Here is a 23900-nt window from a genome sequence, read left to right as displayed (position 1 = left end):
CACATCTTGCAGCTCCCAGGAGGAGCCTGGAATAAATCTTCACACCGCCCACCCCGCTACCCTCTCAGCATGGATTCCAGGGGTCTGGACTTCGTGTGTCATTGAGACAGGGCTTTGTCAGGCATATTTGAGAAACTTGACAGAGATAATTTCTGATGGGTGTCAGAATTCAAGCGTGAGAGACATTTGGTTTCAGTATGCAGTTAAGTGCTTGTGCTCAGGAAACTAGTTAAAAGAATGTTTCCTTAAAAAATGAAGTCTTTAAGTAATAAACTCCCCAACACACACACACATTAGACTGGCTTCCAGCCCTCCTGAGTGTTGGCCAGCATGTGGAGGGACTGATTCTCCCCCGTGCTGGTGGGAAGGTGAACTGGTATGTCTGCTTTGGAGAACGGTAGGACAGTTTCTTTAAAAATTAAGGATAAATACAATAAAATAAATAAATGCATCCGAGACCGTTCCCTGCATTTAAAAAAAAAAAAGAGTTAAGGATACACTGCCTTCTCTTGATCCTCTCTGTCTGTGGATCAAGTTAAGGATACACTACCTGTCTTGATCTGAGAGGGACACATGGTTGGCTGAGGGGGGAGCGGGTTGATCTGATCCTGTATAAATGCTCCGTGGTGAATGGTGTACCCTGGAAGCATGCTTTCACTTTGATTTCATGCTTGGAGAGGTTTATTTGTGCCTCCTGAGAACCCACCACAGCCCCAGCCAGACACTCAGACTGACTTGTACCCCGAGAGGAAACCAGCTCAGGTGACCTGTGTTTCTCAGTTACTAGTGACTAACTGTGAGGTGGAGCCACTCACAGCCACTGTGTATTGAACAGTTTCACACGTAAACACGTTATTTTGGTTTCACTTCATAGCCTTTTTGAGGGGAGTGTTTTCCCCTTTCTTCAGATGAAAATAAAAACATCAGAGTAACGAGGCTTCTTTCTAACCTCAGTGCCACCGTACCTCTCCCACCCCCCTACCCCCTCTCAGTGGATAAAAGGGTGTTCTGCTTTGCTTTGGATTCCTTTTTCCCCAGGGCCAAGTGTGGGAAAGTGCTGCTGTCTTCTGCTGTCCTCTTTACCTCCCTTATCTCTCCTGGCCTTGGATTCACTCTTTTTTTGATGTTTAATATTTAAATATTGTGCACTGGGCTCTGCTGTGCTGAGCGCTTTCCATCTGCTATTTTAATTACCGACCCCTCCTGACCATGTTATGAAGCAGTTGGTATTCCACCCAAGATGCCATGAGAAAACGGAGACTCGGAGCTTCCCAGAGCAGGCAGGTGTATGAAGGTGGTATCAGGCTCAGCCAGGATTGCTGTCAGCCAGAGCAGCTCGACCACAACATCACTGCTTCCGTCCTAAATGTTTGAAGTCCAGGGTTGTCTAGGAGAATCTGCATGGGCTGGAATTCTGCACACAGTAGCCTCTCGGATGAGATGGATGCTTATGCTCTGCCGGACTTCTGGGTCATGGCATGGAATTCTGTGTCCTAGCTACGTAGTGTTAGAAAGGGCACGCGGTGCATTCTTCTGATAGACGTGTTGGCAGGCAGCAAGGAAGGAGTATGGTTTGGGCTTCCTAACTGTGCTGACGGTGTCTCCTGTGATGACATGGGCATGTGTATTCAGACATTGGTAGCGGCTGTCACAAGGGCCCCCCAGTGGCACAGAATGTCCCAAATGCTACTGTCCCAGGGACCTGGGTCTTCAGAAAGCCATCCTATTCCTGCCTCTCATTAGATACCCTGGGTGTACATCTGCTCGTTACACTTGTCACTGTGGTTCTCTCAGGCTTTTGGTGGTCCTGCCTTGGTGTGTCTTGCTCTGGGTGTAAAGGGAAAGCGCTTGTCTGGGAAGAAAACTAAGAGGTCATGAGATTCTTTTTCCCTCCTCTTCCTAGTACTGAGCATGCTCCATAACCCACTGGGCAATGTTTTGGGAAAGCCCCCCTTGAGCTTCCTGCCTCTGGACCCGCTTGGATCTGACTTGGTGGACAAATTTCCAGCACCTTCCATCAGAGGACCACGCCTGGACACCCGGCCCATCCTGGACTCTCGCTCTAGCAGCCCTTCTGACTCGGACACCAGTGGCTTCAGCTCGGGATCAGATCATCTCTCAGATTTGATCGTATGTAGCTTACTGGGGGGTCAATGGGGAGGGCAGGTGAGCTTGAGCAGGTGGGTTGCAGGCTGCGAGGTGGGGCGATGGGAGGCTCTAGGACTTCTGAACGTCGGCAGAACAAAGGGTGCCCTGTGTCCCCACTCCTCCCAGTGAGCAGCGCACTTGGAACCTGAGCTGAAGCCTCTTCACCAGTCACTCCAAGAGCTGTTAGGAAACAGTTTCGAGAGTAAATAGGGGAGTCCTGGCGGGATTCTGAAGTGTAACTTGTTCCCTAGGGGTGACCCTAAATGGTGACCATGAGCAGGTCCCTTTGATTCTCTGGCTGCAGTTTATTCCCCTATAAAGATTGGGCTTCCCTTGTGGCTCAGCTGGTAAAGAATCCACCCACAATGTGGGAGACCTGGGTTCGATCCCTGGGTTGGGAAGATCCCCTAGAGAAGGGAAAGGCTACGCACTCCAGTATTCAGGTCTGGAGAATTCCATGGACTGTATAGTCCATGGGGTCACAAAGAGTCGGACATGACTGAGTGACTTTGACATCACTTCACAAAGTGGAATTAGATGAGATGCTCCTAATTCTGTTAGTTGCTTTAGATGGGGCTCAGTCTTAGGAATCTGCCTGGTAACCAGCTTTAATATTGATACTTTGAGATTTTTGTTTAAAGAATTTTCTCAGATCCCTGCCCCAAAAGTTGATTGATGAAGGGATATGGACAGACAACTCACAGAAGAGGAAATAGAGGCAGTATTTCAACTTAAGGAGATACTTTATTGAGTAATCATGGTTTCTATCTTGATAATGTGGTATATTTTTACCCACTTAAATTAGTAGAATTTTAAAGCCTTGACAAAAGCGTGTAGTGAAACTTGTGTCCTCACACGCTTTTGACAGAACACAGAACCCTCATAGAAAGCATTTTGACATCTTACATCTAGGAATGTGACCAGAGAAGACACAAAATAAGAAGAAACTACACCTTAAAGTTTTTATTTATAATCCTGAAAACTTGGAAAGTATCTAAATGTTTAGCAGTACGTGGAATAGGTCAGTGAAGTGTAACTTGTTCCCTAAAAAGAATATCATAAATTAACTAAAAATGGTTATGAAGATTGGCAATAGGAAGGAAAAAACTGAATTGGGGAGAAAAAAATTTATTTAAATTATGATGTAAGAGCAGCTGTTCTTAAAAATGTATAGAAAGAAAGTCTAAAAGAAAATGTATCAAATACTAAATGGTATTTTTCATAATTTCTATAGTGTAATTATTACTTTTATAACACCTGTCATTTAAAAACCTCTGTCTTCCTTTTTCCTTCCCTAGTCAAGCCTCCGAATTTCCCCTCCCCTGCCCTTCCTGTCGCTGACGGGGGGTGGCCCCAGAGACCCTTTAAAGATGGGGGTTGGGTCCCGGATGGACCAAGAGCAAGCTGCTCTGGCTGCAGTCACTCCCTCCCCAACCAGTGCATCAAAGAGATGGCCAGGAGCTTCTGTGTGGCCGTCCTGGGACCTCCTCGAAGCTCCCAAAGACCCTTTCAGCATAGAGAGAGAGGCCAGGCTACACAGGCAAGCTGCAGGTAAGTGTGGGCATGCACCTGCAGTGGGGCCTGAGCCCTCGTTCTCAGGGCAGACAAGTGACCTGTCCGGAAGAGGACTTGATTGCATGGTGGAGTCTCTGCATCTGCACAGAATGGTCTGTTCTGAGGAGTAAGTGCTAATGGGGACAAACTTGGGAACGCCTTTGAATCGGAGCAGAGAGGGAACGTGATGACCTAGAACCACAGGGTCATGCCCCTTAGCGTTTGGATCCATCTCTGACTTGTTCTCTTCCATGGAGATCATGCACTGCTGTTGATTGTGAGTCTTTTCCTGGGTGGATGCTTCAAGAGAAACCCTGGCAGTGATGCCTAGAATTTTGTCTGCCTCCCTCCCACCCCTCCTCATCCAGAGACGTGTCAGGCACAACCCACACTGGAGCCTCCTTCCCCAAGACTTTCTGACTGGTATCCAAGGGATGTGTGGGTTGTCCATTTGTCCACCTCCAAGGTAACGGATGTCTGTTGCCGTTGCTCCCCTATGAAGTAACTTTACCATGCTTTTGGGTGAGGCCATTATATCAACTTCTGTTTTTGTTCACCAAATATTGCTGATGGTGCCTAAATTTCCTGCTGTAGCAACACATTGGACCTGTGCCTTTCAGAGAGTGGCCTTCCATGTCATTGTCCTGAATGAAAATTATGGTTCATTTCACTGGCTGTGCAGTCCAGTTGAGGAGGAGAGTAAAACAGGCAAGGACTAGTTGGTCCACGCTGAGGTCAGTCTCCGATCTGCAAGGGCATAGACTGAGTGGGAACAGGATTGAAGACTGTTCCAATAGGATGCTGAACTGGTCAGTCACCAAGAAGAGCAGGGACTCTAGAAAGTTTAGAGCAGGCCAAACAGAAGATAGTTTCAACTCTATACAGCAACAAGGGTTTCTTAACTGTGTCAGAGAAACTTTATAAGAGGTTTGGACAGGGTTCTGTTTGGTATAAACAGGAAGCTGCGGGATTGGGAGAAAATCTCTTATCTTACAGTGCTGGGATCAAGAAGGCCCAGTATCTCCTTTAGTACCTCAAAGATATGTCTAGAGATGGTGTGGAATAGTTCTGACTTGGAGCAGTTGTGACCACATTCTTGTCTTGCTGGTGGGGTTCTTACTGTCAGTGTCCTGACTTCTGTGAGTGATGACTTCATGGAGCAGACAGGAGAACGGAATGATGTTCCTTATTTGAACATTTGCAGAGAAGGTCCATTTGGACCAGGAAGCATTTAGGATGTTGTATGAAAAATTGTCCAGTTTGCTTTCAAGTACAGGCATGCCGTTTTATTGAACTTCACTTTATTGCACTTTACAAATACTGAATTAAAAAAAATTTTTTTTTGGAGTACAGTTGGTTAACACTGCTGCGTTAGTTTCAAGTGTATGCGACGTGATTCAGTTAGAGAGGTGTATGTGTCCATTCTTTTTCAGGTTCTTTTCCCATTTAGGTTATTACAGAATATTGAGCAGAGTTCCCTGTGCTATACAGTAGGTCCTTACTGGTTATCTATTTTAAATAGAGCAGTGTGTACATGTCAATCCCAAACTTCCAATCTATTGAGATTGTTTTTTTTTTTTCCCTAACAAATTGAAGGTTTATAGTGACGTGTGTTGTCAGATGGTGGTTAGCATTTTTTAGCCAATAAAATGTTTTTTTGAGACATGATGTGGTCACACACTTAATAGATGATAATATAGTATAAATACAACTTTTATATTCACTGGGAAACCAGAAAGTTTGTATGATCAGCTTTATTGCAATGTTCATTTTATTGTGGTGATTTGGCACAAAACCCTGCAATGCCTCCGAGGTATGCCTATAATTCTAAATTCAAATTAATTGGTATTGTAAGCGGTGACTAGATAAAACTGTCTTCTGGTTAGTGTATCAGTTTTATGTTTGAAAATTGCTCAGGTTGTGATCGTTTTCATCCTGCACTTGTGGTTTGCCATTCCTCCCAGTTTTAGTAGAGAAACAGAACTGGTGAATCAGGGTTACCATACTGGGCTGACAGGTTTGGAGAGGTGTCCGGTTTCCTGCCTTTCAGAGTAGTCATGAATGTTCTCCCAGCAGCCAGGCTAGGGAACTGTGGCCTGTCTCCTTTCCGAGCAGGTTCACCACAGAGAAGGGCAGTGCCTTTGTGGCTTCTCTGACTCCAGTTTCTCTTTGTCTTCTGCCAAAGCTGTGAATGAAGCCACCTGCACATGGAGTGGTCAGCTCCCTCCCCGGAACTACAAGAACCCCATCTACTCTTGCAAGGTGTTCCTAGGAGGTGTCCCCTGGGACATTACGGAAGGTGAGCTCTGAGTCCTTCTGCTTCAGGTGTTGAAGGTGGCCCTGTGTTTCCAGAGGATGAGACTTGGCCTTGAGGCCAGGCCAGGCCCTGAGCCTCTGCCCGGGCTCAGGGTATGACAGGAACAGCTGTGAGGGGAAAGGAGCCTTCACAGAGCCTGCAGTGCTGCTGCGTCTGGTGCCCACACGTGTCACCGGAGACCTAGGGCCAGTTCAGAGCTGCCTGTCCAGAAGGGCGAGCGACACTGATGGCCCTGTGCTTGTGCCGTCCTGGGGAGAAAGGTGCCCAAGTGTCTGCCATTGTTTCCATCCCTTTGCAGCTGGATTGGTTAACACCTTCCGTGTTTTCGGCTCTTTGAGTGTGGAGTGGCCTGGTAAGGATGGCAAGCACCCCCGGTGTCCTCCCAAAGGTAATATGCCGAAAGGTAATGCAGACATGGTAGGAGCTTTTTCTCCCTCCCCAGTACCTGATTGCACTGAGGGACGCTGGGATGGCACATGCATGCTGGTAATGTGGTTCGGGTGTTCCAGAGCACAGAGCTCTTGGCACTTCTCCTCACCCAGCACGCCCCTGTGTTCCTTCTGAGCTAATGTTCCACCTGTCCATCCAGACTCACACTGCAGTGGGGGCGGCCTGGAAAAGCCCATGCACACCTCCCTCCAACCTGAACCCCAGTAGTTCCTGTCCTCTCAAAGCGAGGTGTTTGTCTTTCCTGCCCAGTGACGTTGTCGCCTGACCTGATTCTGAGATCCCTCTGGAGTTAGCAGGAATGAGGACCAAGTGTCTGAGTCCTCACTGGTCTGAAATGAGATTCCCTCCCTGTAGAAAGGAGCAGGTGCTATTTTCACGCTGCCCCATCTTCACTGATGAACCAGTGATCAAACTAGGCTTTTAAAGAAGTACCTTCGCCCCCACGCCACAGACCCCATGTCGCTCCTTCGCCTAGGAAAGCCAGGCTTGCCAATGTGAGCATACTTTGTGCTGTGCTGTGAGGAGCTGTGTGGTCATGACGGGACCCTCTGTCCTGCCACACCCACTCTTCCCCCCGTTGGAAGTAGGACACAAATGTGTCTTACCCATATGCCATCTTTCTTGGGGGGAAAAAAAACCAGCAACAACACCCTGCCATAAATCCCCTGCTGAGGACTAGCCCCGCCGAGGGATGTTAATGCACTTTCTCCTTCTTTGGTAATAGGGTATGTGTATCTGGTCTTCGAACTGGAGAAGTCTGTCCGGGCCTTGCTTCAGGCTTGCTCTCATGACCCGCTGAGCCCGGACGGCCTGAGCGAGTACTACTTCAAGATGTCCAGCCGGAGGATGCGCTGCAAGGAGGTGAGCTGGCGCAGAGCCCTTGCTGGATCAGGGGCCTGGCTGTGAGAAGGCGGGCTTCATGGGGAGGTGGGTGTACGCAGGTGCAGACGCTAATTCCTACTGAGGTGAAAGGGCTGCTCTTCTTGCCCTGCGGTGAGTGTAGCAAACATTCTGATGTATTAAAGCCGCCACTGCCACCTCTGGGCATGAGCGGTTTGTGTGTGCTCCTGCTCATGGAAATCAGACTGTGTCCCAGCTCTCAGTCTCCTTCCTACTCTAGCCAACACTGCCTTCCCAAACCTCTTCTCTTAGAAATGAGATGGACTCTGCTTGGTCTTAACATCTACAGTTGGTTCCTCCTAGTCCTGCCCTCCAGCTGTGCCTGCTGACCTCCCAACCTGGGGTAAATCCCTTTGTAGCCGCCCCCGCCGCCCATGGTGACTTCTGCACTACCATTCAGGGCTTTTTTAGTACGAGGTTCTCTCTGTCTGATTCTCTCTCCCTTTGCATCTCTGCTGTGTCAACCTTGTGTGCGATTAGCATCTTGAGTCTCAAGCAAGGAGTCATCCTACCTGGGGCCTCACTGCGTGTTCTTGGACCCTGCCTCAGGATCTCTGTCAGTTTGGTTGGAGCTTGAGAATCTGCACCTTAACCAAATTCCCCAGGTGGTGCTAATGGGTGGTGTTGGAGAACCACTTGTCAAAGTTCTGAACTCAGGAATCGGTGTTAAAACTTTTAAAAATTTGATTCTAGAGTGTGTTTTGTGATATTGGACTAGATAGTCAATATCTCTCAAACTTCATTTCCTCCTTTATAAAATGGAAGATTGAAATGCCTATATTAGTAAAAAGGTCTGCAGTTGCCAGGGCTTACAGGGTTGGAGGATAAACAAGCAAAGCATAGAAGATTTTGAGGACGGTGAGGATGGTAAAGTTGCTGTCTTATGACATTAAAGTGGTAGATTGTTGTTCAGTCGCCCAGTCGTGTCCAACATGCCATTATACAGTTGCCAAAACCCCCATAGAGTTACAGTGGAAAAACAGACACCAAGTGTGAACCCTGATGTAAACCATGGAGTTCGGACAGTGATGTTAGTGTAGGCTCCATGATTGGAACAAATGTACCTCTCTGGTGCGGAGCACTGAGAGTCAGAGAGGCTGTGGAGGCAGTGGGTATACAGGAACTCCACACTTTCAGCTCAGTTTTGTTGTGAACCTAAAGCTGCTCTAGAGAGTGAAGTCTGTTGAAATCTGTAGGGTAAGGGGGAAGATGCCTGCTTCATTGAGATGGTCACATTGGCTTAAAATAAGAGATCTACCTTACAGAGCTGACTCTTGGTTTTACAGATGTTTCTTGGTGTTGGTATGCATTTTGTCCTCTGGCTGCCCACAGTGACCCACAGCTTCCCTACTTTCTGTCCGTCCTTGCTGCATGGAGCTCACACAGCTATCACTGCCTTCGCAGTGAGAGGCTACCACAGACCCTCCCCCTCTCCAGTGCCCCTGCAGATGCCTTCCTGCGTCCTGGTCCCATCTCATCACCTGGCAGTGCTGTAGTGTCTCTCTTGGGTGCATGGACTGTAGGCTGCCCTGGTTCTCATCCCTCTCTGACCGTCTTCCTTCCTGTATCTCCTCTTCATAGTAGTAGGTATTTGATGCCCCCTTTTCTTTCCCAGTCAGACAAACTACTCACTTTTGTGGCCGTCCTCTTACCTTCGACCGAGACTCACCTCTCTGTAGGCTCAGGTCCTACTTGAGCCCCACCATCCTGCGGGGCCTTTCTTCAGGATGTCCTGTGATCATGTACTCTGACGTTTAAGGAAGAGACTTCCCTGGTGACTCAGTCAGTAAAGTATCTGCCTGCAATGCAGGAGACCTGGGTTCAATCTCTGGATTGGGAAGATCTCCTGGAGAAGGAAATAGCAACCCACTCCAGTATTCTTGCCTGGAAAATCCCATGGGTGGAGGAGCCTGGTGAGCTACAGTCCATGGGGTCGCAAAGAGTCGGACACGACTGAGCGACTTCACTTTCACTTTTCACTTTGGAAAGCTTGGTGGCACCCGGGATGCTATACTTTCCCATGGGAATGGAAAAAACAAGATGGGCTTTTGCATCTTCAGTGAAATCGGCTCCCCATGGTTACCTCGGTCTGCAACCCATCAGTCCTGATTCTTCTCTTTCCCCACAATGCCCAGGTGGTCTGCATTCTGCAGATTTTCCTCTAGAAGAATATTCTTGGTCGTGGCCTGTTCTGTGCCCAGCTTCCCCAGCCTTCTCCCGGTCTTCATCACCTGTCCTCTGTACTACTGTTTTGCCTCCTTGCTGGTTTTCTGCCTCAAATCTCTTCTACTTTGAGACCTTTTTTTTTTTTTAAAAAAAAAAAAACTTCACAGATTAATCTTCCAAGAACACTTACTGATCATCTGTCAACCCTCTGGAGCCTCCTGCCTGCTTTGCCAGCCAGATTCTGTTCTAGGCTCAAGGGGTTTGGAGGCAGAGGGCACAGTCTGCTCCTGCCCTGGTGTCTTTCTGCTCTGCTGAACCACAGTGACCTCCTGTATGTGACTGTGACCCTGCGTCTCTCCGGCTATCCCACTGCTCCTGTCCAAGCCCTCTGATACACATGTTGGACCAGTAAGCGTTCCTCACAGATACCTTAAGGGTCCCCACCCTCTGTCCTTCAAGCTCCTGTCCTGTCGTTCCTCTGCGAGCCCTTCCTGTCCAGGGACTCTGGACCATGCTGTGTGTTCATCAGTGACCACGGTCCTTTGTTGGAACCCCACTGTTGAAGGTTGTGACAGAGAACCAGGATCCTGGGTGTGATGGTTCAGGACAGTTCTTTCTCTTCAGGATGAGTGGCTACTGTTCGACCATTTGTTGTCTTTGCACCACTTTGGACTCACAGCCTCAGTGAGATTCGGGTCTCGCTGTGCTGGGGTTGAGGGTGCCTGGGACGGTGTGGGGCTGAGCCTTGTCTGCGGCGCACGCCTCCTGCTGCGGGAGCCCCACCGTGGCTCCCCGCCGGGACTGACACACCTGTGGGTGCTTTCAGGTGCAGGTGATCCCCTGGGTCCTGGCTGACAGCAACTTTGTGCACAGTCCCTCCCAGAGGCTCGACCCCAGCAGGACGGTGTTCGTGGGTGCGCTGCACGGGATGCTCAACGCCGAGGCCCTGGCCGCCATTCTCAACGACCTATTTGGTGGTGTAGTGTATGCTGGGATTGACACAGATAAGCACAAGTATCCCATTGGTGAGTGTCCCACTTCTGTGTGGGACAGCTGGGCGGCCCCCAGGGTGTAGACCAAGATTGTGACACTCTCCTATGGGAGTGGAGGCGAGGCCTGACCCAGGCCTGCTCATCAGCATATACCAGCAATCTAGCATCTTTTTCTAGGTATGCCACCAGTACTGACCTCTCTATACCCACTCCTCTCCCCCCACCTCCCTTGAAGGGGAAGAAAGTTGATAGGAGCCCTATAGGAGGTGATAGGAGGTGAAAACAAAACAGGAACACTGGTTTGAAGGTCAGCATTCACAGCCAAACCATTCTAAGACAGACAACAGGTAATACTTTATTAAAAGGCTGGGACTTTCCTGAACTTGCCTGGTTTCCTCTATTAAGAGGCCTTGAAAAGTGGTCTTGTCCAGGGTCAGAGACCAAGCCAGGCTGAGGCAGGACTCAGGGTGACCCAGGCAGTAGAGTGTGGTCACAGCTCATGCTGTCCTAGCGGAGGGGAGTCTGGGGGCCTGACCACTGAGAAAGGTCAGGTTCCCAGTTGTGACAGAATCGTCTCAGTGCTGGGGCTTGGAGGTGGAACAGAACCTGGCCTTCCTGATCAACATGCTCCCCCTGCCCTCATGCACCGTCTGCCCACCCACAGCGTGTCTGGGCAGGAAGGAGTGTTGTGTGCTCATCGCAGCGGAACTGCACACTGAGGGTGGGGACCTTAGAGCCCATAGGGTAGAGGTGGTGCTGGGCAGGGGGTGCTGCTTCTGACTCCCCTGCCTGGCCTGCCTTCAGCTGTGCTCTGCCTGTGTCTGGCTTTCCGCTCTGACCTGGAATAACCACGCCTGTGGGTTTGCCCACACAAAGGAGTCTCTTTCCTCCCCCGAGGGGCCACTCCTGAGGGGCTGTGCCACCGTGGTCTGCAGTTGCAGTCTGACAGGTGCCACAAGCTGAACGTGACTCCGAGGGCTTGAAACATGCTAGTGCCACCTGTTGAAATGATGATGTGTTGGGTTAAAGAAAAAATATTACTGAAATTAATTCTCCTGCATTCTTTTCATTCATTCCACTACATTCCTTAGAGGTGGCTACTGGGAATCGGTAAAGTCACACGAGTAGCCCGCATTTATGTTTCTGTTGGGCAGTGCCGTGCTGATCTAGGAGCAGGCTTTCCTGAGTGTTGACACGTGGCCTTTGGGAGACGGGCTCGAGGGTGTTTCCCGTCTTCCGTAGGCTCTGGTCGTGTGACTTTCAACAACCAGCGCAGTTACCTGAAAGCAGTCAGTGCTGCTTTTGTGGAGATCAAGACCACCAAGTTCACCAAGAAGGTGAGTGGGCTGGTCTGTACCCTCCTCTGGGCCATCTGAGAGGTCTGGGCAGCCACCACTCAGGGCCGGCCCAAGACGAGAGCTGTGCCATGCTGGCTATGAGCCAGGCTTCCACTGATGCACCCGAGGGTCAGGGTTGAAGGTGGGCCTGGTCTTGGTTGATGAGAGGGGATGGGAGCCTCAGCATGGGGTCACCTTCCCTCACTGTGGTCCTTGACCAGCACTGCGAGCTAAGCTGACTTCCATCCTAACCTGCATCCTCCTAGTGCTTGCTTTTTGCTGAGTGAGTGCGTTGCGGGTCAGGTTTGCCGAGAAGGCCAGGCAGTAACGTGTGGGGTTGCCATGCTGTGCACAGCCAGCCTGGAAGCTGCTGCAGTGATCTTGTCTCTCTTGAGGATCTCTGGGTCCTCTGCCCTAGTTCTTTCTGGGCCCCTTAAAATAGGAACCACCTTGTGTTCATATAGATGACCCATACCCACCCTTCTCTTATGGCCCCTCTGGGCTCCCCGTGAGAAGCAGCCCCTTAATGATCCTGCTCTGCCTTTGTCTGCAGGTTCAGATCGACCCTTACCTGGAAGACTCTGTGTGTCATATCTGCAGCTCCCAGCCTGGCCCATTCTTCTGTCGGGATCAGGTGAGTCCCCTGGGCACTTGAGAAGTTTACAGAACCCTTGCTGTCAGTTAAACGTTGTCACCTCACGTTCATCACGTGGAACTCGGAGGTCTCAGGCTCCTCCTGGTTGTCCTAGAGCACAGCAGAAGCAGCAGTGATGCTTGACCCTGAACTGCGGGAAAGCCCATGGAGCTGAGTCTTGGTGCTGTGGCCTCCCTGTCCTGGGGGTGCTGTGCAGTGGGGCACTGCTGCTCATGGGTGGTTTTGAGGATGACGGAGACCCGGGCAGGTGTGGTCAGCACTACCTGTGAGCCAGGCAGGTCCTGCTGTTGTAGCTCTAAGCCCTTTAGGTTGATTCTTCTTAGGCAAGGAATCCGTCTCTGTTGACTTCTGAATCTCTGGGCTGTTTCGGTGCTGCTACCTGGTTTGTACCCAGTTGTCAGAAGCAGGCAGAAAGCAGCACGGCAGCTTTGTCGCATGCTTCTGGGTGGAGCACAGATCTGGATGTGTTGGACGGAGCGTCTCGTCCTCTGTGGTGTGTCTGTGCTCATCACTTGAGGATCTGTGTCAGTGCACAGTCTGATTCAGCAGGTTTGGAGCATGGCCTGAGTCTCGCGTTTGTGACCAGTCTCCAAGTGGTGCCTGTGCTGCTGGTGACAGGAGAAGTCAGGGACCTGGGCGGACGCAGCACTGTGTGTGCACTTGGAGTTAGTTTTGCAGTGGTGCTGTCGCTCAGGTTTGGAGTCTGAGTAGATGGTAGTTAAACTGAGGCTGCAAGAGGAGGATGTGAAGTAAGTGTGGGTTGCTGGGGAGAGCTTGAGATCACGTGTGGGTCTGATCAGCCTCTTCTCACAGGCTTGTGTGTGTCAGTGTGTTTCACAGATGGTCCCCATTTTCAGATATCTGGAAGTTAGTGGCCTGCCTGAGGTTACACAGCCAGCAGGAGTGAGGGGCTGGGGCTGAGGTGTTGATCTACATGCACAGTCACCTCTCCTCACTGAGTGTGACGCCGAAGCCATGCTGCCTGGCCTTAGGGCCTGGAGTCACTGTCTTTGAACGCTCTCCCGTGATGTATGTGGCCATGTGACACAAGTGCTCCACAGGAGGTAGGATGGGCAGGGACTGGAAGAGCAGCTGGGTGCTCAGAACCGAGGAGGGGAGCTGGCATGGCCGCTATACACCAGGAGCCCAGCGTGCGCAGTTAAGTCCAGGTACCCGTGTTGGGGACAAGAGGAGTCACTGGGGCCAGCTCTTGTGACCCCGCAGAGGCCATCAGGAATGCCCACGCCCTCCTGGTCGGAGCAGACAGCGCACGCAGCCGCCCCCCTGGCTGGTCTGACGCAGGCCTGGCTCCTCTCCTCTCTCCCCTCGCAGGTGTGCTTCAAGTACTTCTGCCGGAGCTGCTGGCACTGGCGGCACAGCATGGAGGGCCTACGTCACCACAGCCCCCTGATGCGGAACCAGAAGAACCGCGACTCCAGCTAGAGGGGCCTGTGCACCCAGGGCCGGCCGCCTCTGCTGCGGCCCACCTGCCACCGGCGACCAGGGAGCTGGCTTCCCGAGGACAAGGGAAATCGTAGTCACCTTTGCACTTGCTGAATCTGTCTTTGTTTCTGCACTAATTAATGCACAATGAGTTTTGTCGGGTTTTGTTTTCAGAGGGTGTGCCAGGGCAAGGACCCTCTGGCTCGCCCTCCAAGCGACTCTGTAGTTTTCCCAGATTTTAGTTCCTCATTTTGCCGATGAAAAGCAAAAAAAAAAAAAAAAAAAAGAACTACGTGTCCAGAAGGTATTGACACGACGCCTACATCTAGGTTTATTTATTAAAAGCGCTTTTTTACATTCCTTGCAATACTGATGGTGATGATGTGCAGGTCTCATTGGTTTCATTCTTGCAGTTGCCATACAGTGCCTTTCCATTTATTTAACCCCCACCTGAACGGCATAAACTGAGTGTTCAGCTGGTGTTTTTTACTGTAAACAACAAGGAGACTTTGCTCTTCATTTAAACCAAAATCATATTTCATATTTTACGCTCGAGGGTTTTTACCGGTTCCTTTTTACACTCCTTAAAACAGTTTTTAAGTCGTTTGGAACAAGAGATTTTTTTTCTTTCCTGGCAGCTTTTAACATTATAGCAAATTTGTGTCTGGGGGACTGCTGGTCACTGTTTCTCACAGTTGCAAATCAAGGCATTTGCAACCAAGAAAAAAATTTTTTTTGGATTTGAAACTGGACTGGATGAATGATGTTTGAGCGGCTGCTGTATATAGTTTTAAAATGGTTTATTGCACCTTCTTAAGTTGCACTTATGTGGGGGGGGAGGGTTGATAGAAGTTTTTAATCACAAAGTCACAGGACTTTTTTCTTTTGTAACTGAGCTAAAAAAAAGGGCTGCTTTCTGGTGGGGGCAGATGAAGGCTCACAGGAGCCCTTTCTCTCAGAGGGGACAAGTACCCTACCCTGATTTCCTTCGTTTGAGAAGCGTATGAAGCAACAGTTGCGGTCGACTGAAATGCTACTGGAATTTGAAAACTTGACTTTTTCTTTCTTCTTTCCTTCCTTTTTTTTTAAAAAAAAAAACAAAACGACTTGCCCCTCTTTGGGAAGCTGTGTGCCAAAGAACCAGTGTCATAATGCCCCTCCTCCCTCCTGCTGAGCTGACGTTGCATTGTTGCATATCCCAGCTACTCTGTGGGTTTCGTGAAGCTGTGTGTGAAGTCTCTACCTCATTGTAGTATATGCAGGCAAGACTGCACTCTCCTACAGGTGTGTGGAGTAAGCTGTGGTGTAGTTTTTTTGGCACATAATAAACACGTTGCAGCAGAGTTCCGGTTCTGTCTCTGTGTCTGAGGTGGGGGAATGGGAACAGTGAGACACGTAGGATTTCAGAGTAAAGACGCACATTTCCTTGCATCTTCTGTAATGGACAGGATTCCTGCCCAGGTTAATGGAGGGGCCATGTGGGGACCTGCCCCTTTAAGTCATTCTGGTTCACTTCGTGCACCTTGAAGGTGCCTTTCTGGTAAGTGGGTACCTCTGGTCCAGGTATGTAAAAAGGCCACACAAATAAACTTTCTCGGGCTCCTCTTGGGCTTTCCAGGTGGCGGTAGTGGTAAAGAACCCGCCTGAGGTTCTAATGCAGGAGGCAGAAGAGAACGTGGGTTTGATCCCTGGATCAGGAAGATCCCCTGGAAGAAGGCATGGTGACCCACTCCAGCATTCTTGCCTGGAAAATCCCAGGAACGGGGGAGCCTGTTAGGCTATAGTCCATGGGGTTGTGAAGACTAAGAGCTGAGTGACTTAGCAGGCAGCAGGCAGGGGGCTCCTCTTCTCATCATCCTAGACCGGCCTTGGAGGGACCAGAGGCTAGCTCCTTGGGAGTCGGCACAGGCCACTTGTTCTCAGCTCCTCCTCTACGCCTCAGAGCTTTCTTCTTCTTGGGAGGCTTCCTGTCTATTGGAGTCATCTGTGCTGACCCAGTTCTTTACTGAACGGGAGTAAATTTTTGCTATTCTTCGGGACTATCACTTGGACTCTTTACCTCACAGGCTTCCAGGATTTATTTAATCCTGGTCTACTGATGATTTTTTCAGGTAGGTTGTGCCTGGGCCTGGCTGCTGGAGCAATTTCTGGAAGATTCCATTTTAATCATTAGTGGAGGGAGCTCTGTGTGCTGAAGCATCCCTTCCGTGAAGAGATGCAAGAACTCACTGTTGTCGTGGGTGGGGAGTCTGGTCAGCCAAGGCGCAGCTGGCTGCAGCCTAATTTGAAGTTTGCTGGTAAACTCCTGCAGCTCTCTCGGGGCAGGGGCTCTGACACGCCCTTTTGGTGTCCTGTCCTGTTCAGAGTCGTCTCTTTTCCCCGTTTGTCTCATTCTGGTCCACATGCTGCTTTCATTTCAGGGCACGAGCTGCTTCTCCTTCAGCCTTCCATTCTCAGTTTAGAGGGACTGACTGGACTGTCCAGGAATTGAGGGATGAGGCACACAGCCTGGTGCCCCTAACCTCATCCAACCTGGGCAGCCCAGCCCTTCCTTAAGTCAGGTGAGGGCCTGGAACCCACTTCAGCAGAGATGGAGAGAAGGAGCAGTACTCCTGAGGCTGTTGGGGGTGCCAGCATAGCAAGGAGCCAGTGCTGTTGGCTTCAGAAGGACTACGTTTGAGGATGGGTAAGACAGGAACAGCCTGAAGACAGCAGTGGTGGTTGGAGAAGGCGCCTCAGTTGGAGGCACTGCAGGTGAACTGGGCCCTGCCGGTAAATATTTGAGAACGAACTTTGTGCTAGGTGCTGTTCAACGCAAAACACTGCTGACAACAGAATTCATCACTAGCTTAGCTGAGACAAGTCACTGACACATGCTAAGAAATGCTAGAGCAACATTAAAAGGATAGCAGTGCTGGATCATCGAAAAAGCAAGAGAGTTTCAGAAAAACATCTATTTCTACTTTATTGACTATGCCAAAGCCTTTGACTGTGTGGATCACAATAAACTGTGAAAAATTCTGAAGGAGATGGGAATACCAGACTACCTGACCTGCCTCTTGAGAAACCTGTATGCAGGTCAGGAAGCAACAGTTAGAACTGGACATAGAACAACAGACTGGTTCCAAATAGGAAAAGGAGTATGTCAAGGCTGTATATTGTCACCCTGCTTATTTAACTTACATGCAGAGTACATCATAAATGCTGGGCTGGGGGAAGCACAAGCTGGAATCAAGATTGCCGGGAGAAATATCAATAACCTCAGATATGCAGATGACACCACCCTTACGGCTGAAAGTGAAGAACTAAAGAGCCTCTTGATGAAAGAGGAGAGTGCAAAAGTTGGCTTAAAGCTCAACATTGAGAAAACTAAGATGGCATCCAGTCCCATCATTTCATGGCAAATAGATGGGGAAACAGTGACTGACTTTATTGTTTTGGGCTCCAAAATCACTGCAGATGGTGATTGCAGCCATGAAATTAAAAGATGCTTACTCTTTGGAAGGAAAGTTATGACCAACCTAGGCAGCATATGGACATTACTTTGTCAACAAAGGTCCGTCTAGTCAAGGCTATGGTTTTTCCAGTAGTCATGTATGGATGTGAGAGTTGGACTATAGGGAAAGCTGAGCACTGAAGAATTGAAGAACTGATGCTTTTGAACTGTGGTGTTGGAGAAGACTCGTGAGAGTCCCTGGGACTTCAAGGAGATCCAACCAGTCTATCCTAAAAGAGGTCAGTCCTGGGTGTTCATTGGAAGGACTGATGTTGAAGCTGAAACTCCAGTACTTTGGCCACCTGATGTGAAGAGCTGACTCACTTGAAAGGACCCTGATGCTGGAAAAGATTGAGGGCAGGAGAAGGGGATGACAGGATGAGATGGTTGGATGGCATCATCAACTCAATGGACATGGGTTTGGGTAGACTCCAGCAGTTGGTGATGGACAGGGAGGCCTGGCATGCTGTGGTTCATGGGGTCACAAAAAGTCGGACACGACTGAGCAACTGAACTGAAGTGCTAAGAAAAAAATTATAAAAGGATAACAGTGCTACTTAATATATAAATTGGAGGAAAAGTCCCTTTGATGAGGTGACATTTGAGCAAAGATTCGGAAATGAGATAATCATTTCCCAGTTGTACTTGTGTCTCCACCAGGCTACAAGGCTCTGACCTTGGTGGGGACCTGGTGTGCGAGGCCATCCCCTACCTTCTCACTTTTCCGTACTTCCACGGGCTGCCGCTGTCCACCCAACCCCGCCCCGCCCCGCCCCAACACACAAACACCGCCCCTGGCATGTGTGGAAGAGATGCACCTCTCCTCCAAGCCCTTGGGCGATCCAATCTCTGTAGAGTTCATTTTCTCAGTCGTGTCCGACTCTGCGACTCCATGGACTGCAGCACGCCAGGCTTCGCTGTCCATCACCAACTCCTGGAGCTTACTCAAACTCATGTCCATCGAGTCAGTGATGCCATCCAACTATCTCATCCTCTGTCGTCCCTTTCTCCCACCTGCAATCTTTCGCAGCATCAGGGTCTTTTCCAATGAGTCAGTTCTTCGCATCAGGTGGCCAACAAAGTATTGGAGTTTCAGCGTCAGTCCTTCCAATGAGTACTCAGGACCGATGTAGAAGCAGTAGAAACCACTGTAGAAGGCTTTCAGACACCAGCCTAAGACGACCATAGGCGGGGCGGAGCGGAGGAGCTTTGCCCATCATGGGGCAGATCAATAGCTCGTTTCGCCCACTGGATGCAGACGGGCCGTCCACATTTCCGTTCTATTTTGCCTCCGCCCCGCTAGGGGTCGCTGTGGTGCGCTGGAGTAGGCTCAGCGCGTCCCAGGCTAGGCGGAAGCGGCTTTCTGGCCTGCGCTTTATAGGTCTCTCTTGTGCTTCCTGTTTCCTCTTTTACCAAGGACCCGCCAACATGGTAGGTGTTTTGGCTCCAAGTTGGTGCCCACTAGAATCGTCCTCCATCCGCTGTTTCCCTCAGCTCCCAGCCCGTAAGGAGGCGCGCACTGCCCTGTGAGGCTGAAGCCTTCTTACGTTGCTGGTTTCCGCGTTGACCCCGCGCTCCACCACTGCCCGGCCGGGCCTTTACTGTACCGGGCTCAGCCCCAGCCCACGGACCCATCTCGGGTCAGGGTGTGACGCCGCGCTGTTTCCTGGAGCGGGGTGGTCCTGGCTCGCGAGTGACCCTATTTTCTCCACCCGCAGGGCCGCGTTCGCACCAAAACGGTAAAGAAAGCGGCCCGGGTCATCATTGAGAAGTACTACACGCGCCTGGGCAATGACTTCCACACCAACAAGCGTGTGTGCGAGGAAATCGCCATTATTCCCAGCAAGAAGCTTCGCAATAAGATCGCAGGGTGAGTCGAGTCTGCGTTCGGCTTCCAAGGCCTCCGTGGCCCCCGGGTGGGTCCTGGGAGCTGTCCGTCTGTGGGGTTTCTTGGTGAAGTTGTCTTGTGTTCACGTTGCATTGATACTTGGTTGTTTGACAGCAATGGCGCTTGGACGAAGTTAACCCCAGTCGATCTCTGGAAGAGAATATTTAAAGACCTACTTGATTTATTGCTGTATTGCGTAAATTGGAGCTCGAAGGAAAGCAGATGAGGGTTGGGAGGGATCGCGAAAGTTTTTTGGAGTATTTGGTGGTTTTACAAATGAACATGAATACAGAGGACAGGCATGCCTGGTTAAGCGGAGCTGCGTGTAGAGGTTCTGTTTATGTAGAAGATTCTTAGAGCCAGGACTCCCAAGATGATGATGACTCTCCCTTCTCACTGCGGGAAAAGAACTGAAGCTCCTACGTGCACATCCAGACGTGCTGTGTACCGTGGGGACCAATGTGTGTTCTTGGGCGCTTTGTAGCTACGTCACACATCTGATGAAGCGGATTCAAAGAGGCCCGGTGAGAGGTATCTCCATCAAGCTGCAGGAGGAGGAGAGAGAGAGGAGAGACAATTACGTGCCTGAGGTAAACTTTCTGGGGCTTACTCTGGACCTCTGGTTCATCCTGAAAGATAAAAGCAGGTCCCTGAGAACCGTTTCAGGTACTTGGTTTCCAGGGGCACCTCAGCTGCATCTCCATAGACCACCCCCTCTACCCCCACCCCCGCTCCTTAAGCAGCTGAGCTGTGCTTAGTGGCTCAGTCGCCTTGGACTCTTTGAGACCCCTTGGGCTGTAGCCCACCACGCTACTCTGTCCATGGGATTCTTCAGGCAAGAATAGTGGAGTGGGTTGCCATACACTTCTGCAGGGGATCTTCCCGACCCAGGAGTGGAACCTAGGTCTCCCATATTGCAGGCGGAATTCTTTACCACATTCTTTACCATCTTAGCCACCAGGGAAGCCCATAAGCAGCTGTTGGTGCCCGTAATCTGTTAATACCTGCCTGTATGTTGTGTTCTGCCCTGTTAGGATCATGTAAGTTCTGTACATGAGAACCTTGAATGATTGGTGACTTACCATGTCTTCTGGCTTTTTTTTTTTTTTTTTTGCTTTGGCATAATATTTCTGGAGTACAGCTATAAACCCAGTCTTAAGGTTTTTTAAGTACTGAATTTGTGGGATACTATTCCATCCCTGGGTCAGGAAGATCCCCTGGAGAAGGAAATGGCAACCCACTCCAGTATTCTTGCTTGGGAAATCCCATGGATGCAGGAGCCTGGTGGCCTACAGTCCATGGGGTTCCAAAGAGTTGGACACAACTGAGCGACTTCACTTTCACTTTCTACTGTATCCCCTCTATGCTTCCCCCCTCCCCCAATTTTTCTTTCTCATTTAAGACTCTTGTAGAAAAGGCAGGGAAGGTGAGAGATTTTCTAACTCATTACTATTTGGGGCCTGCCTTGTTTCTCCTAGGTCTCAGCCCTGGATCAGGAAATCATTGAAGTAGATCCTGACACTAAGGAAATGCTGAAGCTCTTGGTGAGTGTTTGATGAATTCCTGAAGTAGGGTTTCCCTGGTCACCAACTATCAGTAGCTCTCTACTATCTGTAATACCACTGGGTAACACTTGTTGAATCTTTAAAATATATCAGGTAATCTCCACATTTTCTGTATGTTGTTTTCCTCACTGTATCCCTCGAGGCATCTCCTGTTGTTTACATTTTATAGATGTTGGAGTGGTAATTTCAGGTTAGTGGGCGGCAGAGGTGGGAATCCATCCACACTTGTAACCACTAAGCTAGACTACCTCCAGAGGGGGTTTAGCTGCTTGCTAAAGGTTGAGTTTGCTGTCCACGTGATGATAACTCCCAGATCTAGTGACCGTTGCTCTTCTTGCTCTCCTGTGTCCACATGCTAGCCACTCACATGAGCTCTGGTTTCATTTCTGGTGCTGACAGGGCACTGCTTGAGTGGTTCAGCTGTCTTCAGCACACTGATAAGTGTCTCTTCTGTGATTTATCTTAGTACTTCTGCATTTTGGTGAAAGCATGAGCTTCAAAGTCCAGGAGGCAGTTGATTTCGAGCAACTTCATTTTTCCCTTTTTTATGATGATGAAATGTTTAAGTAATAGCATGAATTCCTATATACCTACCACCCGGCTTCAGAAAAACATCACCAGTATAGCTAAAGCCTGTTACAGATTATTTTCTCCTGAAATAACCACTATCCTGGAATGTAGCTTTTTATTTTCAACTGTAAAATTGATCTTTGAGCATGAAATGAGGAATTAATTTCTGGTTATGTGGTGGGGCCTTGGTTTCACTGCACTTACATTGAGCCAGCTCAGAGGCAGGCCCTGCCCTTGTCCCACCACTCCTCTTCCTGCTTCACAAATGCTGACTGCATGAGTGATGCATCCTATCTGAGACTGGTCCTGAAAGTGAAGGGGCACTGCATTAGCCTTAGAGCAGTATTCTCAAAGGGATAGATTTTGCACCCAGGGGACATTTGGCGATGCCTGGTCACAGCTGGGGGTACAAGCAGACTTGTGGGTAAAGGCTGAGGATGCTGTTAAAAGTCTTAGAATGCACAGGACAGCTCCCTTGTGACTGTTGGGTTGTAGGATCCTTCAGATGGAGTCCACCCCCTTGTGAGTTTACTGGTCTGGGGTGGGGAGAAGGCTGTCAATTTTCTGCAGGGTCCCAGCAGTCTGACCCGAGCTGGAGGAGGTTGGTGAAGCGTAGCCTAATGGTGGTGCTGGGACTCTGGACACAGATCTTGCCAGAACAGCCACATTAAGCCCGTTTTTATCATTACAGGACTTTGGCAGTTTGTCCAACCTGCAGGTCACTCAGCCTACAGTTGGGATGAACTTCAAAACACCACGTGGAGCCGTTTGAGTCTTTCTGCTGTGCTGTAATATTTTCAATAAACCTCAGACAACAACCTTGCCTGTGTCATCTATGGGGTTGGGTCCTGGTGGAACTAAGGACAGGAATTCTTTCTCCCAGGAGAAGTGTCCTGCAGAGCACCTGTGGGCAGTGCCCATACAGACAGTGTATGTATGAGAAGGCCTGGTCCTGGCAGGTCCTGCATGCTCACTCTGCTACTGCTAAGTCACTTCAGTCGTGTCTGACTCTGTGTGATCCCATAGACGGCAGCCCCCAGGCTCCCCCGTCCCTGGGATTCTCCAGGCAAGAACACTGAAGTGGGTTGCCATTTTCTTCTCCAATGCAGGAAAGTGAAAAGTGAAGTCGCTCAGTCGTGTCCGACTCTTAGCGACCCCATTAACTACAGCCTACCAGGCTCCTCCATCCATGGGATTTTCCAGGCAAGAGTACTGGAGTGGGGTGCCATCGCGTGCTCACTCTGGCTTCGGGCAAAAGTCAGGAGATGCTTTTCCCTCTTTACCCCATGTGTCCTGTGTGTTTGAGCTCAGCCCCTCCTGGGTACATGCAGTTTGGGTTAGTGAACCTTCTTGTCTTGAAAAGGTAATGTTCCTCATATGTATGAGGGTTGGGTTTTCTGGGGATGGGAGATAGAATACATGTGGAGCACAGGAGACTTGAGTGAATGGATGTGTGTGTGGAAGGATCAGTGAGACCATGGGATGTGTCAGGTTAAGGGAGGCAGAGCTTGCTAGGTGGATCCTGGGAGATGGTTCTGAGCTTAGGGATCCTGCTGAGGTAGTGGGTCCAACTGTGTGGTGGAGAATGCTAGGTTGGGCTGGTCCTTGCTCACAAGTAGCTGGAGGAGCAGTTGGAGCACTCTGATCCTGGGAAACATTCTGAAAACATCTACTGTAAATACACAAAGTCATAACACCTGATTTAATTTCTAACTTGAAATGTTGCAAGAATATAGTATAAAGAACTTTTAAATACTCTTTCCAGAGCTCTCAGTTCACATTTTCTCCCAATTGCTTTATATATTGTCTTTATATACACATCTTTTTTCTGATCCATTGGGATTAAGTTACAGATGTGCCGTTTTGTTTGAAATATCTTGTCAGTTTCCTAAGAACAAGGACATTCTTTTAACAGCCATAGATGAATGATCGTAATCAGGAAATCCACATGGATATGATAACTGCTACCTAACCCATCAATTGTGTCCGACCCCATGGACTGCAGCATGCCAGGCTTCCTTCACCATCACCAACTCCCAGATCCTGTTCAAACTCATGTCCATCGAGTCAGTGATGCCATCCAGTCATCTCATCCTCTGTCATCCCCTTCTGCCTTCAGTCTTGCCCAGCATCAGGGTGTTTTCCAGTGAGTCATTTCTTTGCATCAGATGGCCAAAGTACTGGAGCTTCAGCATCAGTCCTTCCAATGAATATTCAGGACTGGTTTCCTTTAGGATGGACTGGTTTGATCTTGCAGTCCAAGGGACTCTCAAGAGTCTTGAACACCACAGTTCAAAAGCAATTCTTTGGCGCTCAGCTTTCTTTATAGTCCAACTCTCGCATCCATACATGACTACTGGAAAAACCATAGCTTTGACCAGGCAAACCTTTGTCAGCAAAGTAATGTCTCTGCTTTTTA

The 23900-nt window shown here is 49.6% G+C and overlaps 2 protein-coding genes across 13 annotated transcripts in view; both read left to right on the top strand.

Moving 5' to 3' along the window:
• CPEB1 (cytoplasmic polyadenylation element binding protein 1) overlaps positions 1 to 15305 on the top strand; it is a 109996-nt gene extending 94691 nt beyond the window's left edge. For 8 of the 11 annotated variants that reach the window (XM_070775190.1, XM_070775189.1, XM_070775191.1 and 5 more), the window contains 9 exons: positions 1904 to 2130; positions 3447 to 3699; positions 5888 to 6001; positions 6318 to 6422; positions 7194 to 7330; positions 10362 to 10560; positions 11770 to 11864; positions 12418 to 12498; positions 13852 to 15305. In XM_070775190.1, coding sequence (XP_070631291.1) covers positions 1904 to 2130; positions 3447 to 3699; positions 5888 to 6001; positions 6318 to 6422; positions 7194 to 7330; positions 10362 to 10560; positions 11770 to 11864; positions 12418 to 12498; positions 13852 to 13962 — 1322 coding nt within the window. In that variant the 3' untranslated portion in view covers positions 13963 to 15305. The remainder of the gene's footprint in view (positions 1 to 1903; positions 2131 to 3446; positions 3700 to 5887; positions 6002 to 6317; positions 6423 to 7193; positions 7331 to 10361; positions 10561 to 11769; positions 11865 to 12417; positions 12499 to 13851) is intronic. The other 3 variants (XM_070775186.1, XM_070775187.1, XM_070775188.1) reach the window with 2 other exon arrangements.
• RPS17 (ribosomal protein S17) overlaps positions 1 to 22299 on the top strand; it is a 122761-nt gene extending 100462 nt beyond the window's left edge. The window contains exons 1-5 of one of the 2 annotated variants that reach the window (XM_019983813.2): positions 18662 to 18889; positions 19177 to 19328; positions 19831 to 19936; positions 20825 to 20890; positions 22173 to 22299. In XM_019983813.2, coding sequence (XP_019839372.2) covers positions 18677 to 18889; positions 19177 to 19328; positions 19831 to 19936; positions 20825 to 20890; positions 22173 to 22253 — 618 coding nt within the window. In that variant the 5' untranslated portion in view covers positions 18662 to 18676 and the 3' untranslated portion in view covers positions 22254 to 22299. Of the gene's footprint in view, positions 1 to 18661; positions 18890 to 19176; positions 19329 to 19830; positions 19937 to 20824; positions 20891 to 22172 lie in introns of those variants that run through there. The other variant, XM_070775196.1, reaches the window with a different exon arrangement.
• Positions 22300 to 23900: the final 1601 nt, after the last annotated feature.

The sequence above is a fragment of the Bos indicus genome, chromosome 21 (genome assembly GCF_029378745.1).
Source record: "Bos indicus isolate NIAB-ARS_2022 breed Sahiwal x Tharparkar chromosome 21, NIAB-ARS_B.indTharparkar_mat_pri_1.0, whole genome shotgun sequence".
In the NCBI taxonomy this organism is placed as follows: domain Eukaryota; kingdom Metazoa; phylum Chordata; class Mammalia; order Artiodactyla; family Bovidae; genus Bos; species Bos indicus.
Note: the sequence above shows the minus strand (reverse complement) of the source record. Positions and strands in the feature narration are given on the sequence as shown.